This window comes from Tachypleus tridentatus, chromosome 3, assembly GCF_004210375.1.
Source record: "Tachypleus tridentatus isolate NWPU-2018 chromosome 3, ASM421037v1, whole genome shotgun sequence".
In the NCBI taxonomy this organism is placed as follows: domain Eukaryota; kingdom Metazoa; phylum Arthropoda; class Merostomata; order Xiphosura; family Limulidae; genus Tachypleus; species Tachypleus tridentatus.
In genome coordinates this window covers 22,386,561-22,403,733 of record NC_134827.1, presented here as the reverse complement: position 1 = coordinate 22,403,733, position 17,173 = coordinate 22,386,561, and the positions used below count along the sequence as shown (strand labels likewise).

Sequence of the window (17,173 nt, the reverse complement as noted above, 5' to 3'; positions counted from 1 at the left end):
GGCATGGCCAGGTGAGCACACTTATCTCTTCCCTATTATACTTTCCTTCTTTCTTCATAACCAATGGCATGGCCAGGTGAGCACACTTATCTCTTCCCTATTGTACTTTCCTTCTTTCTTCATAACCAATGGCATGGCCAGGTGAGCACACTTATCTCTTCCCTATTATACTTTCCTTCTTTCTTCATAACCAATGGCATGGCCAGGTGAGCACACTTATCTCTTCCCTATTATACTTTCCTTCTTTCTTCATAACCAATGGCATGGCCAGGTGAGCACACTTATCTCTTCCCTATTGTGCTTTCCTTCTTTCTTCATAACCAATGGCATGGCCAGGTGAGCACACTTATCTCTTCCCTATTGTACTTTCCTTCTTTCTTCATAACCAATGGCATGGCCAGGTGAGCACACTTATCTCTTCCCTATTATACTTTCCTTCTTTCTTCATAACCAATGGCATGGCCAGGTGAGCACACTTATCTCTTCCCTATTATACTTTCCTTCTTTCTTCATAACCAATGGCATGGCCAGGTGAGCACACTTATCTCTTCCCTATTGTACTTTCCTTCTTTCTTCATAACCAATGGCATGGCCAGGTGAGCACACTTATCTCTTCCCTATTGTACTTTCCTTCTTTCTTCATAACCAATGGCATGGCCAGGTGAGCACACTTATCTCTTCCCTATTGTACTTTCCTTCTTTCTTCATAACCAATGGCATGGCCAGGTGAGCACACTTATCTCTTCCCTATTGTACTTTCCTTCTTTCTTCATAACCAATGGCATGGCCAGGTGAGCACACTTATCTCTTCCCTATTGTACTTTCCTTCTTTCTTCATAACCAATGGCATGGCCAGGTGAGCACACTTATCTCTTCCCTATTGTACTTTCCTTCTTTCTTCATAACCAATGGCATGGCCAGGTGAGCACACTTATCTCTTCCCTATTATACTTTCCTTCTTTCTTCATAACCAATGGCATGGCCAGGTGAGCACACTTATCTCTTCCCTATTGTACTTTCCTTCTTTCTTCATAACCAATGGCATGGCCAGGTGAGCACACTTATCTCTTCCCTATTGTACTTTCCTTCTTTCTTCATAACCAATGGCATGGCCAGGTGAGCACACTTATCTCTTCCCTATTGTACTTTCCTTCTTTCTTCATAACCAATGGCATGGCCAGGTGAGCACACTTATCTCTTCCCTATTATACTTTCCTTCTTTCTTCATAACCAATGGCATGGCCAGGTGAGCACACTTATCTCTTCCCTATTGTACTTTCCTTCTTTCTTCATAACCAATGGCATGGCCAGGTGAGCACACTTATCTCTTCCCTATTGTGCTTTCCTTCTTTCTTCATAACCAATGGCATGGCCAGGTGAGCACACTTATCTCTTCCCTATTATACTTTCCTTCTTTCTTCATAACCAATGGCATGGCCAGGTGAGCACACTTATCTCTTCCCATATATAGCTTTCCTTCTATTCTTTCATAACCAATGGCATGGCCAGGTGAGCACACTTATCTCTTCCCTATTGTACTTTCCTTCTTTTCTTCATAACCAATGGCATGGCCAGGTGAGCACACTTATCTCTTCCCTATTGTACTTTCCTTCTTTCTTCATAACCAATGGCATGGCCAGGTGAGCACACTTATCTCTTCCCTATTATACTTTCCTTCTTTCTTCATAACCAATGGCATGGCCAGGTGAGCACACTTATCTCTTCCCTATTATACTTTCCTTCTTTCTTCATAACCAATGGCATGGCCAGGTGAGCACACTTATCTCTTCCCTATTGTGCTTTCCTTCTTTCTTCATAACCAATGGCATGGCCAGGTGAGCACACTTATCTCTTCCCTATTGTACTTTCCTTCTTTCTTCATAACCAATGGCATGGCCAGGTGAGCACACTTATCTCTTCCCTATTATACTTTCCTTCTTTCTTCATAACCAATGGCATGGCCAGGTGAGCACACTTATCTCTTCCCTATTATACTTTCCTTCTTTCTTCATAACCAATGGCATGGCCAGGTGAGCACACTTATCTCTTCCCTATTGTACTTTCCTTCTTTCTTCATAACCAATGGCATGGCCAGGTGAGCACACTTATCTCTTCCCTATTGTACTTTCCTTCTTTCTTCATAACCAATGGCATGGCCAGGTGAGCACACTTATCTCTTCCCTATTGTACTTTCCTTCTTTCTTCATAACCAATGGCATGGCCAGGTGAGCACACTTATCTCTTCCCTATTGTACTTTCCTTCTTTCTTCATAACCAATGGCATGGCCAGGTGAGCACACTTATCTCTTCCCTATTGTACTTTCCTTCTTTCTTCATAACCAATGGCATGGCCAGGTGAGCACACTTATCTCTTCCCTATTGTACTTTCCTTCTTTCTTCATAACCAATGGCATGGCCAGGTGAGCACACTTATCTCTTCCCTATTATACTTTCCTTCTTTCTTCATAACCAATGGCATGGCCAGGTGAGCACACTTATCTCTTCCCTATTGTACTTTCCTTCTTTCTTCATAACCAATGGCATGGCCAGGTGAGCACACTTATCTCTTCCCTATTGTACTTTCCTTCTTTCTTCATAACCAATGGCATGGCCAGGTGAGCACACTTATCTCTTCCCTATTGTACTTTCCTTCTTTCTTCATAACCAATGGCATGGCCAGGTGAGCACACTTATCTCTTCCCTATTATACTTTCCTTCTTTCTTCATAACCAATGGCATGGCCAGGTGAGCACACTTATCTCTTCCCTATTATACTTTCCTTCTTTCTTCATAACCAATGTACTTTCTCTTCTTTCTTCATAACCAATGGCATGGCCAGGTGAGCACACTTATCTCTTCCCTATTGTACTTTCCTTCTTTCTTCATAACCAATGGCATGGCCAGGTGAGCACACTTATCTCTTCCCTATATACTTTCCTTCTTTCTTCATAACCAATGGCATGGCCAGGTGAGCACACTTATCTCTTCCCTATTGTACTTTCCTTCTTTCTTCATAACCAATGGCATGGCCAGGTGAGCACACTTATCTCTTCCCTATTGTACTTTTCCTTCTTCTTCATAACCAATGGCATGGCCAGGTGAGCACACTTATCTCTTCCCTATTGTACTTTCCTTCTTTCTTCATAACCAATGGCATGGCCAGGTGAGCACACTTATCTCTTCCCTATTGTACTTTCCTTCTTTCTTCATAACCAATGGCATGGCCAGGTGAGCACACTTATCTCTTCCCTATTGTACTTTCCTTCTTTCTTCATAACCAATGGCATGGCCAGGTGAGCACACTTATCTCTTCCCTATTGTACTTTCCTTCTTTCTTCTTTCTTCATAACCAATGGCATGGCCAGGTGAGCACACTTATCTCTTCCCTATTGTACTTTCCTTCTTTCTTCATAACCAATGGCATGGCCAGGTGAGCACACTTATCTCTTCCCTATTGTACTTTCCTTCTTTCTTCATAACCAATGGCATGGCCAGGTGAGCACACTTATCTCTTCACTATTATACTTTCCTTCTTTCTTCATAACCAATGGCATGGCCAGGTGAGCACACTTATCTCTTCCCTATTGTACTTTCCTTCTTTCTTCATAACCAATGGCATGGCCAGGTGAGCACACTTATCTCTTCCCTATTGTACTTTCCTTCTTTCTTCATAACCAATGGCATGGCCAGGTGGTTAAGGCACTCGACTCGTAACCTGAGGACTGAGGGTTCAAATCTCTGTCGCACCAAACGTGCTCGCTCTTTCAGCAGTGAGGATATTATAATGTGATGGTCAATCCTACTATTCGTTGTTAAAGAGTTAGTGGTGAGCAGTGATGACTTCAACTGTGAATAAGCTTAAAAGGATGATTAATTATATTCTTTGAAAAACAAAAATCAAACAAAGATCTAATTTAGAGTTTTACTGATGTGAAAACAATTTACAAAACGTGCTGTTTCAGATTTTTATAAAATGCAGATTTCTGGTAAGAGAGAGTCTTACAGTTGGTTTGTTAAGCAAATCAGCATGTTGTGTGTTATGGTTTTATCATGATTAATTTCAAAAATGACATTTAAATGAACTTCTGAAAAGACGAGTTGAAATTTCTGACAGATGACACAAAGTAATAAATGCGAGAAATTTACTGTGTTTAAATTTCTAAGGTGTGAACAAACCTAAACAATGATAACAATTAGGTTCTCGTAAGAAACTTACTATTGTTTTCATGGATAACCTAAATGTATATTCTAGTTCATTATGTATTGTTATTTTGCAGGGATAGAAATACCTTTGATTCTTTTAGAAGCTTAATCCACTAATCGTATTAATGTATATATACATAATAACAAAGATTTTCAAGAAAACTCGAATGGTGATCTGGAAACTAAGTCAACTCTGTTGTACAACTATAGAGTTTTAAATTGTCTTTTAAGTAATTAATATACACAGCAAATATTTGCAGGTTTCTTTATCTGTTAACCATGTAACTCTGAGCTTTAACTTAATGATATCAGAACAAACAATAATAAAATACTTCATTAAGTTTTGGCTTATCAGGAATTTTGCAGTTGCAGTGAAAAAGTCTGATTTAATTTCAGTATATTATTGATTTCAAATGCCGTTGGTCTCAAGGTAAAGTATTGGCATAGAAATATCTACTAATAACAGTTATTATTTGAAGGTATATGGACATTTACTTTTTAATTTATGATCTACTTTGCAGTCAGTAATAAATAAAGATGAGTTAAACAAATTTCATTCAGATGATGTAGTACTACTGCTAGAATTACTTGCAGATGCTGCAAGTAATTATGAAGGATCCCAATAATGTACAACACAATATATATATATGAAGCAAAGTGAGCAAAGTAATCAGTGTATTCTTAGGCAGAGTATTCATAACGAAACTTTGTAGAATGGATGGCAACTTCCTGTGGTGGAGACACAACTGTAGAGGATGAGTTTTGAAAGTCTTTTTCCTTTCATCTTCAGGTCAGTGTGTGTGAGGTGTTGTCTGTCTTTTTATACTGTCTTGGTGGATTGTGGAGAGCATGTTATGATTGGTTGGCTTTCTGATTGGAGGAAAGATTTCCTGTAGGTTCAACTAATGGTAGCCACAGGTTACTCATCTCTAATCCAGAATCTCTGTTTAGTGAAGGTTTAATAGTGTTAATATAAAATGATTCTAGTTTTCTCCCAGTTTATTCTGTGTCTAGTTGACATGGCATGCTCTACAGTGGCTGACTATTATGTTTTCATGAGTCTAATGCTGTCTGTATCTTCTTTTATTCTTGTCACGAGTTTTCTTCCTATTCCTCCAATGTATGTATTGTTGCAGGAACATAGAATTTCATATATGACATTTCTGAGATTCTCTTTGGTAGGTAGCTCTTTGGTATTTTACCATAATAAACCTTAAGGTGTTGTAGGATTTCCACTGGACTTCTATGTTGAATTTCTTGGCTATGCATTTGAGGTTTTCACTGAAATGTTGCAGGTATGGTAGGTAAATGGTGACATTCTGTTCTTTTCTTTCTGTCATGGTCTTCTTCAAGGAATTTTTGATGAAGAAAGAGGTGTAACGATTCTGTTTAAAACTCTCTACAGTCTTTTGATGTTCTACTTCAATGGATGTCTTATCACAAATGTTCTCTTGTTCAGGTGTTTGATTACACCACATTTTATTGAGGTTGGATGATAGGACTGGAAGTGTAGGTATCTGTTATAGGACTGGAAGTGTAGGTATCTGTTCGTGTGGGTGGGTCTTCTGTATACAGTTGTGGTTATTTATCTTGCTTGTTTGCTGATGAGTATGTCAAGAAACAGTAGACTGTTTTGTTCCTCTATTTCCATAATGAAGTGGATTCTTTTGTCTACAGAACTGAAATGCTATAAGAAGGCTCGTAAGTTTACGTGACCGTGGGGCCAAATAACATTATTTGCCATCCATTCTACAAAGTTTCATCATTATTCTTAGTTGCTGATCAAAATATACACCATGTAAGAGAATAATTAACACAATTTAAAAACCAACTGAGCCTGTAATGTCTAAGATTTGTATCATCAGTATAAACACAAGAAGCTGATCACCAACTGAAAGTGTGTAATTTGAGTTGTACACTTTCACGTAACACCAAGTGTCACGCAACGTGTTAAAATTTAGTTTTAAAACTTTACACATTTCAGAATTTAAACATTTAACATTGTGCAATATTTCACAACAGACTAGTACAGACTAGTGATTATCATGCTAGACTATGAATCTGAAGGTCTTTGGTTCATGATATGTTACTGACAGAAAAAACACATTATGCTTCCCACTATGGGGACCTATGGTGCATCATAAGAGTAATGGTCAGATCTACCATTCAGTTAAGAGTAGGCCAGGAGTTAGTGTTCAACAACATTGAATAACTGTTTTCTGTCTATTCTGTGACTTCTAATGTTGAGTTGGCTGACTTTGAATATTTAGTTTTTGCTGAAATTGCTCTTAAGATCAAATAGATTATATGCATATTTCAGTGAAATCATACATATATTAACAATACAGAATTTCACATTAAATTGGAATTATTATAGCTATGAACTTTCTGTGGACTACGTGTCTGTTTCTCGTGAGACTTCAGTACAGAGGTTGATGTAAACTCATGGCAGTTTGTAATGTCTTTACTCATAATGTCAATTATCAAATTGGCACAGACTAACTTTAAAATGAGATTAGTTTAATTTTCCACTATTTTTAATGTACAAGTAGGAATAATGTTCAGAATATTTTAAAGTAAGATCATTTCATAAAACCTTAAATTATTTTGTAATCTAGCTGTTTCGTTTTTTTTTTCTTATTGATTTAGAATCAGAAGACTGGTGATAATGTATCTTCACACTATGAACTTTTTTCAGTTTTAATACACAGGTAAAAATTGTTGTTAATGTGGTCGTGTTACGCTTGTATTTATTGATAACATAAAATGTGTTTGTTTCAGAAGTTCATTTTCTTTAGATCATGTACATATAACATTTTTATTGAATAGGAATCACAAAATAATGATAAAATGGGAAAGATAAAAAAAAAATGTAGTTATTTTTTCCTGACACATGTAAATAAGGTTGGTTGTTAGAAATTTATTTCATTTGGATATATCCAAATTAAAGTGTAAAACTATTTTTTTGTCCTATAAGAGAAGAAAAATGCTGAAAAAATTAGGGTAGGTAGGAAGGTAGTAAAGTAGGGAAGACTGGGAAGCAAAACTATACATTTTTTTAGGCCTAACTGTTGAATTTTGTGCTAAATATTTAACTTGTCATTTGTTCTTTAATAAATTGTTAGATCCTCTTTCATTCTTTGAGAAATCAAGGTTTTAATATATTTTTTTGTTTTCAAGCAAAATTGTAAATGATACATAGAAATTATTAGTTTCAAAGAAATTCCCATAGTTCTCTGCTATCATAAATCTTAACCAGTAAATTTTCAATGTGTTCAATACATGGTTTTGAGTATTTAAAAAGTCAGAAATTTGTTGGTTAGGTTTAAAAACAACAGAGAATGATTTAATAGATCAGTATATTGCATTTAGCATTGTAACTGTACATCTACTAGTATAATAGAAACGGACAAAACTGTAAAAATTCAATCATGATGTCAACTTGCAAGTCTTTGAGAAAAAAATTGAGGAAGCAATATTATGCAAATAATTCAACGATAAGTTTATTGTTGTTTATCCCCCCCTCTTTCTTTTACTCATACTGACTATTGAAATTATCTCACAATTTAAAGCAGTGAAAAGATTCTTTAGGACTAGTTGTGACTTAGTAGTTAATCCTGGCTGCAAATCAAAAGATTTGGGGGCTCAGTGCATGATCACGTTGAACACACTTGGTGCTTTTAATCATGAATGCATTATAACATTGTATTATGAAATTAAAACAGTTGGACAAAGAACTTGTAGTAGTGTGTTCTGCTGGAACTGCCTTCCTCTGGTTAGTAATGCAAAATTAAAGATAGCTGTATCTGAACCTTAAGGGTGTCTGACTTGGACTTTTAGATCATGTGTACATAAGGCAGGGTTTGGTTTGAAAGTTGTATTTCTAATTCAAACTAACAATTTCTGTGTGGTATTTCTTCACTCTTTACAAGTAAAATATTGCTTTTTTTTCAGATGTTAGGTATTGTGTGATGTTATTAAATTATCAACTACCAATTTCTAGCTATTAAAAACTGTAAAATTAATTTTTTGTGTGTTCCTGCTTTAATCGTTTATTTGAGCAATTTTTTTTATTTTTCAGAAATATTTCAAGGAAAAAGCTACAAACTGAACTTTTTTAGTTTTTGTAATTATCTTTCATTGACAAATATTTTAACGTGGCATCTGCGCAAGGTTAAGGTACTCAAAAAGAAAAATGCCAGTTTATTCTAAACTTCAGTGATACATATACAAGTGATTTCAGACCACCACAGTGTGTGTGTTTGGTCTTTAATAGGCATTCCACAGTTTAAAAAACAACAACAATTGTATGTAGTTGTTATATTTAAATGCTAACTCTTATTTTTCACAGTGGCAGCTCACATGGTGGTCACTACCATGCCTACATTCGTGATGTGGATTGTTTGGGAAAATGGATGCCTCCTGTAAGATTATCATGTCACCATTATTGCTTTGAATTTACTGTGTGTCATAATGTTTCATTTGTTCAGAACTAGCTTATGACCAGACTTAGTTAGCATAACATGAAATTGCAAATTAGTATTTTAGGTGTTACCACATTGCAGTTGGTACACATGCTAAATTTGCTATTCAGCAACCTTAATGGGTGTAACTTTAATATAGTGCTGTGTTTGTCATGGGTAAAGTTTTATTTCTAAAGGAGAGAAAAAAATGTTAGAATACCTTGAAGGTATTCAAGACTACATTTAATTAAAATAATAATTGGTGAACAACCATTTTAAAGTTGTTTATTCCAAAATATTTTTTTTCATACCTCTTAAAATATATTAAAAAAATCATACCACATTTAAAAAAGATTGCATTCCTTGAAACCAGTGCTAATAAACTTCTATGATTTACTATTCTCTATCATTGCACTCAAATTTTCTAAAGTACTTATTACACAAAGAAAGATGTAAAGCTAGATAGTGTGTGGATTAATGACCGACTGTATCTTCATTGACTTGTTTAGTTAATTGTTTATTATTATTATTCAAGTGTGCTCGTACCAAGAATTTTGAATTGATATAAAAAAGTGTTTTTGTATGTACAAAAAGTTAATGATAAATTAAATGTTTGACATTCCTTTTTTGGAACTTGTTTTTTATTGTATACTTTTGAACAGGCAAGGATTTTTACAGTTTATAATAATATATATAAACTGTATAAACAACTGAAAAGAAAATCTTGAACTAAATAAATCTCATGAAAATTGACATTCATATACAAAAGGCATGTTATGTAGATGTTAAACATACAGAGGGTATTACTTAATATATGTGCAAATTAAATAGCACTTAATAGATCCACATGCACAGCATGCAGTGGATTTTAACTGTAGATGAATAACCATAATATTTGCTTTATATTTTATTACATATTTATTTGTTGAAATTTCATTTTTAAAAATCTTAAATTATGAAGTTTAACTAGACAATGAAATTTGAATCTCAGTTACATTAAGCTTGTGAACCTAACTTTAGATTTAGTGTGTGTGGTAAAACTCATTACTAATCTTTGTTGCATTTGTAGTTGAAGTTGCTTCAGTTTGTAATTCTGTTATTTCAACATTCATTTTAAATTTATAAATGTTTTTCTTTTATCATCAGCTTATTATATTTTGCATTTCAAGTTTTCATTCACATTTTTCCTTATTAAAATTTCTTGTACATTTTAACAACTTTTATTTTCTGTGAATCAAGTTTTCATAAAATACATTACTATTAAAACATGATTATGTTAAAATAAAAACAAAATGTCCTTTGCATTGGTTAAAAGGAAGAAGAACCTATACATTTATCCAGAAGAGGTAAACACACAGAAAACAAGTGGGATTTAGTGCAGTTTGATAATCCAGTAGATTTGGTGAAAGGTATTTTAATCCAGCAGACTGACCATTGTCTTCTTATAGACATCTTATGTTCTGTAAGTGTTCTCAGTGTTAATGGCTTTGAAAGATATCGATGTTCTATGATATGAGGGCTTTACTATAGTGTATTTATCTTGATAAATTAAATGTAACTTTGTTTATTTTTGTTTTAAAATTGAACAGTGTTAATAAGAGAAATGTTTTAATTATTTTGAAGTATTTTTCTGTTCATAATTTGTTATACACACTGTTATAATGATGTGATGTTATTTTTGGTTGTGAATATGTAGTGAAAGTATAAAAATAACAATTAAATAGTTATTTAACTTAGTTATCAGATTGAATGTTGATTATATTTATCAAAACATACAAGGCCCATTTGATTTAATTTTACTTGAATAAATTGTTATATTGTGATAACGTTTTATTTATTTGTATTGCATCGTTTTTATTAAGGGTAAGCCCACTGATAAAAAAAAATTGAAATATATTACATTTACTTGTTATTCAACCAAATTAACAACAAAGCTGATGTTGTGGTATATATTATGACCATATTTTATTCTCTGTATGTTGTATGTAATTTTTTCTAACAGTTTATTAATATGTATTATTTTTTAGTTCAAATTAATAGTAGATTAGGTATGACTGCCTAAACTTATTTCAATGAATCAAATTTTGTAGTATGCATGGGGTTCTCAGTGTTGGCTATATAACATTTAAGGTGATTCCAGAGGTAATATGTGGGATTTAGAGCAGGACTTTTTGCTGTTTGGTCTGTACACCTTTTTTGTTCAACTTTATATCACAATTATGGTAATATAACATGAGGCATATCATATAAAGTCTGGGAATACATTGTGTTGTCAATCATTAAACCTAGCATTCAGAAACAGTAAGATCTATATATAAATTCATGCTAATGCTTCTCTAAACTGTGACTAAACTGCTTGCAAAATAATTATATTCAGTAATGTTAAACTGCATATATTACTTACCTTTGATTCTTTGCATATAAACTTGTAAATCATTGTAAGAGACGCAAAATCTTGACTTGTGTGTTTTAGAGCTATGAAGTTTGGAATTGTTCAGAACTGACTAATAATTTCAATTTGTATGATAAGATTATAAGAATTAGTTTTTCAATTGGCCATTCACATTTCAGAAAATTCCATCTTGTTTAAACAATTGTGCAGAATTTTTACTTATCAGTTTTCTGTAATATTAAACTGTACTTATGTAGATATATTTTCAGTAAAACTGCTTTTTTTTACATGTTTGCAAGTTGTGATGTATGATAACATTATTGAAAGTCTTTTTCTAATAACTTGTTGACCCTTATTTTAGGAGTTGGTGAAACAGAGTGGCGTTTCATGGAATAAAAGGTTTAAAAGACAGTATGGCCCCATTAGCAAGGTATATTTTTTAGATTTGTTATTTTATCAAGGTTTTATATATATATTTTGATACTTAACAATAGATGTAAAACATTAACTGCAATCTACAGTATACGATATACTTCATTAAAACTGTTCTATTTACCCTCCATATCTGACAGTTATGTGTATATGTATTGGAGAATTTTGAGTTTCTATTGAGATTAACTAAAATTATCAAATATTTATGTAGAATACTCACATTTATTACCATTATAAAATCATACAAATGAATGACAGTGTAACACATTGTGATATTCATCAAAAGCCTTCTTTCTTTGATTGTTTTTATAAGAAACTGTAGAGGTGATTAATAGGAAGAGAGGTATTTTATTCTGACATAGTTCCATACTCATCTATTCTTGTAAAGTGAAAGTGAAATTTGGTTCCCAATTGTATTTCTCCAAGAGAGTAACCGAAGATAATGAGTTAATATTATAATGTTTTCATTGACGTTTCTTATTTATTTAAAATCTTTGTAATTTCATTGTTGGCCCAGGAATTTTACTGGTTTTAGAATTTATTTTTTATAAAATCATATGGTGAATAAATATTTTAGTGAACCCTATCTTGGCACTGTTTATAATTAGTAAACAAATGTTTCAATTTTTTTTTTTTCTGATGTAATAAAATTGTCATGTAAGTATATGAATCATAAGCACTAAATTGTACAAAACAGAATTTTATAAAGACAGACCACACTTGCCACAAGGAGAAATGCAACTTGAAGTGAGTAAAGGAACTTTCTGTTTACCTTCAGTTTATCTGGTAACTAACAGTTTTATCCCTGATATGGTCACTATAATTTCTTTTAGTCAAGAACACACATTCTATCCTAAATATTAAAATAAATATCATGTTTATGTGATACAATTACGATTGAAAAATTAAATTTTAGTTTTTCATTTGCTCTTATTTGTGAAATTGAAAATGTATGTTAATGCTTTATTATGGAAGTTTATTGTGCAATTGATTCTATTTCATGCATGCATTTACTTGCCAGTTTAAGATGTATACAAACTGAATAAATTGTGAACAAGATTGTGTTGATAAAGGTGGTAAAGTGCTCTGTATACAGCTAAAAGTCTAGTCAAAAGAAAATTGAAAATAAGAGCACTGTAAATCATAATTAGAAGTTACAGTTATTTACTAATGGTTCAGTTTTACATCACTTTCTCAATTTACTCATGGTTGCTAATATTTTGTTGTAGTTTGACACAAAATATTCATAATGAATCTTATTATACACCAATGTCAACTTGTTGAAGCCTTTTCAGAGCTCTTGGGAACCCACACAAGAATTTGTCAGGACAAGATTTGACCCCCACCCTCAGATATGCCAAATGTGCACTGTAATCTGCTTGATATGCAAGAGACAAGCAGAAGTATTTTGCCTCAAACTTTGTTTCATAACAAACTAACAGCATGTACACAGTTTTCTACCACCAACTTCTAACAGATTTCATCAGTGACAATAAATTGTACAAAAGTGTAACCATAAGAAAGTACCACATAATTAACCCATTCACCTCAGGGAGCTCAAAGTGCAGATATTACAGTCTTTCATGGAGTCACATTTAAATTACTCAGGCAGAGCACAAGTTACAATGCCTTCAATTTTATTTAGTTACAGTACTATAAAGTAGAAATCAGTTGCACTTGCCACACCCACCTGTCACATCCTGTCTTTCACAAATTACCAGTAGTTCTCTCTGAATTTCTATACTGTTTTGTTTATAACCAATAGAAAGCCAGAGTTTTACTTTATCAAATGACATATTTTGTTGTTTACTATACAGAGAATTGTCTCTTTTTCTTCCTGTTCAAACTTTATTCCCATGGGAAACACATTGATGAGCTCAGCTGAATATTTAATGATTTTTTTTTTCTGCACAGTTAGAGAGCCAGAAAAATTGTGATAGTTACTGAACATTATTTTTTTGTATGTTATTAATCTGTGTTATTCAGTGCATTATTTAATTAAACATTATTTAATGCAGCAGTACCATTAGTATAACAAAAAAAAGGTTAAGTTTCATTGATAGTTGACAGGAAGAAAGAGAAGACCAGGTTAAGTACTTTATTTCTTGCTTTTCATATAAATATTCTTTATTTATTATTATAAAAGTAACTAAAAAGTAAAAAAAAAATGAAAAAATTTTAGGTTAGATAAATTAAAATAAATAATATTAAATTTTTATGAGGTATGCTCTTGAGTAGTCCATTGTTATGTAACTCAATACAGTAAGTGAATTGCAATGTATGCGGCACAAGTATTAGTTAGACATGGTTCAAAAGGTAATAAAATGATAAAAGTTATATATAAATAAGTATATAATGTTACAAGCTTTAAGCTATTTAGGATAAACGATTATTTGCTTGTTTTTTTTTTAATTTGCAGTAATTCCAGAAAGAAAATAGGGGAAACATAGATTTGTTTTGTAATTGTTATGGTGGTTATGAGGTTGGTCGAACCAACCAATCACATATAGAGTTAATATTACTCCTCAAAATCAGTATAAAATCTTGTCTGTTATATAAGTGTTTTCATATTTCTCGAGAAATGCAAATGTATTAGAGCCAAATCACAAGTCGTTTAAATTTTTAAGTCTGAACAAATATTTCTTTATTTTGTGCCTGAAAATAATTTGTAAAATATCAAAGTTTGGTAGTTAATACACAAGCAGGTTCTTACAATAATTTGTTTATAAACAATATCATAACTGAACCAAAAACAAATCATATAGGTGAACAAGAAATCAATTGGTCACTTTTAAGGAATGGTACCTTAAAAACAGATAAAGGTATTGTTTTGTTTATTGGAAAGAATGTTCATTTTATCCTCTTGCATATTGTCCAACTATGTATAATAGTTTTCATTAAGAACGAAAGTGCATTTTATGTCTCTAACACTGATAAAAAAAAAAAATCACAAATGGAAACAACATGCAGTATAAATTGCAAATAAGGTTTGCAAGGAACATTAACATGTTCATTTCCACTTGCAGAAGGTAAACATGCAGTCCACAATATGAAAAAAGTTTTTCATTGACACTGAAGTGCTTTTTTTTTTTTTTTTGAGTTTATCAAATCCTACTTATGGGACCTTTGAAAATCTCACTCTCACTGAAACTCTTATAAACAAACAAACAGAAGTTGAGAGTCTGTAACCTATCGCTGTGGGACCCGAGTTAGAACCCTGATTTTGGAACAGAAATTTTGGACTGCTAGTATAGGGTTGCTTCAAGCCAAAATTGTGAAATTTTAATAGATCAAAATTACATCACAAACCTCAAAATGTGGATTAAGTATGTAAATTATGATTTTATGATGATACCTTTTAAACAAGAAATATACTGCCTTTAAACAATTAAACTGGAAACATTCAATGGTATACTTTTAATTTTATCTCATAAAAACATTTTCTTAGTTCATGAAATTTAAGGAATAATGTGTAGTTTTCTGTTTGTTTGTTATTTCCAGTTTCTGTTGAAGCATGATGATGTTTTTTTCCTGAACCAGTCAACTAACATTGTATATTTAAAGGATTGGATCTCACCTGATTCAAAACAGTTATCCACATCTTTAGAGAAGTCATCTCAGTCAGGTTCAGGAAACACCTCTCAGCAAGATCAGTTTAATTCTCCAACCCATGGTTGCTACAGCCAAGTAGGGTGTTTCAGTAATATTCATACAAAGAAGTAAGTATCAAAGGGGTGAAATGAATTATGATAAATAACTATCTAATAACAATAATAGGTACGTTTTAAAGAAATGTTTAATATCATTTCAAAATAAACACTTGTTGTATTTGATTTCAAGTACATGAAACATTTAATTATTTCTTAGAAATGTCTGTGGTGAAGTAATTCTTGATGATGAGAAACCTACTTGCAATTAACACGAAAGTGTTAATACCCATAACAGCCATTTTGAGATGCATTTTCTAGAAATATGCTCCTACTTGCTCAGTTTTACTGTGGTGCACAAATACCATTGATTGGTTGATTTATTTTTTTGTCTGTTTTAAGCTGACCTAACTCTATCAACATGACACAAGAATAACTTATTTGTCATCTGAATAATTTATAAAAGGAATTAGTTGACAGCTTTCAAAATGGGTTACACTATTAAAGAGAAATATTTAACAGCAAAAAATCAGACATGGACTTTCTGTTAAAGCTTTCTGGAAAGTGATTTCAATTTATATTAGTAAATCAGATCAAATAATATTGTTAATAGTTTTTATTTTGGCCAGTTAATTTGTTTTAGGTTATTTTAAATTAGTTAAAAATGAATGTTAAAATTTAGCATTATAACTTGATTACAAACCCTCTCTAGGTATAATATGAAATTTAGCAAGTGTATTGAAAATAGCAAATTTTCTATGTAATGCTTTTAAACTAACTTAAGTAACTTTGTACTTTATTAAACTATATTGTAAACATAATTTAGGAATATTCTAATAGAATGGTTATAGTTTCTGTTGTTGTATGGATTCTTTTACATTATTTGGTTTAAAAAAATGATAGAAAGTATAGTCCATTTTAATGCTAAAAAGAAAATTTCTGTAAGTTTCATGTTTAGCACATCCAACATTCACCAATAAGTCTAACTTCTTCATGAAATTCCACTTGTGCTAATGTCTTGGATGTTCTCCCCATATAAATACTAATTAAATTCACAACACTGAATTAATTGGATAAACTGACCAACTGATTAATTCTTATGCTTATTGATAATTACATGATTAACAAACTAAATTAATAATTCAACCTAGTTTAACTTGCTTTTCATATATGGCTGAAAATGTTTCCTAAACTTTTGAGAAGGTTCTAATAGTTAAGGCAAAACACATAAACTACATTAAACTTCCCTCTGTTTAAAGGACAGTTCAGATTTCTAGAAACGTCTAGGTTAAAAACACAGCCAAAGATTTGTTGTACTGAAAGTTTAAAAGCAAAATACAACAGAATTTGTTTTTGCTTGAAATTTTTCTTTATTTACATTCAAATAATATACAAAGACAAATCATTAATCTTGTCAACCACTAGTTGCACACTGAGAAAACTTATTTTTCATCCTCTCATGTTGACTATCGTGTATTCAGGATGTTTTTTTTTTTTTCTTGTTTTAGGAGCACAAACCAAAAATTTGGCTATAACTGGTTTGACTTTAATGACTCTAGAGTGTCTCCAATTTATGCCAGGGACATTGAAAAGCAGTTTAGTGGAAGAGAGAGTGCATACATGCTGTTTTACAGAAGAAAGTTGTTACAAAGGCCTTTAGAAGGTACAAACCATATGATTACATCTAATAATTTGTTGTAAAGCTTTTATGAAAATAATGGAATATTAAATACTTTTATATATACATGTGTGTGTGAAAATTCTGAGTAAGAAACATCAGTCAACTAATCTGTGACTTTATAACATGAAAACTAATAAAAAGTCAGTGGAAGAGCATCTATATTGAAGCCTTGGAAATCATTATACTTGGAAGTGGGCCTTTGTGAGGGCTGACAATAATAGTTATATGTGGTAATGCTGAGGGGTTCTCTTTAACTAAGATTTCAAGATGTGTCAATAACAAAGCTACCACATCTTCTTTATTCTATAAACACTCTAGGAACCTACAAACAATTGACCATAGAATTTGTGTATGA

At 32.3% G+C, this 17,173-nt stretch overlaps 1 protein-coding gene across 6 annotated transcripts in view; it reads left to right on the top strand.

Annotated features, from left to right (window-relative positions):
* The window catches only part of LOC143246518 (ubiquitin carboxyl-terminal hydrolase 40-like), a 76,942-nt gene that overhangs the window by 25,511 nt on the left and 34,258 nt on the right, over positions 1-17,173 (top strand). For all 6 annotated transcript variants that reach the window (XM_076493351.1, XM_076493353.1, XM_076493352.1 and 3 more), the window contains 6 exons: positions 6,853-6,914; positions 8,555-8,627; positions 9,982-10,128; positions 11,420-11,488; positions 14,992-15,209; positions 16,646-16,800. In XM_076493351.1, the coding sequence (XP_076349466.1) occupies positions 6,853-6,914; positions 8,555-8,627; positions 9,982-10,128; positions 11,420-11,488; positions 14,992-15,209; positions 16,646-16,800 (724 nt within the window). The remainder of the gene's footprint in view (positions 1-6,852; positions 6,915-8,554; positions 8,628-9,981; positions 10,129-11,419; positions 11,489-14,991; positions 15,210-16,645; positions 16,801-17,173) is intronic.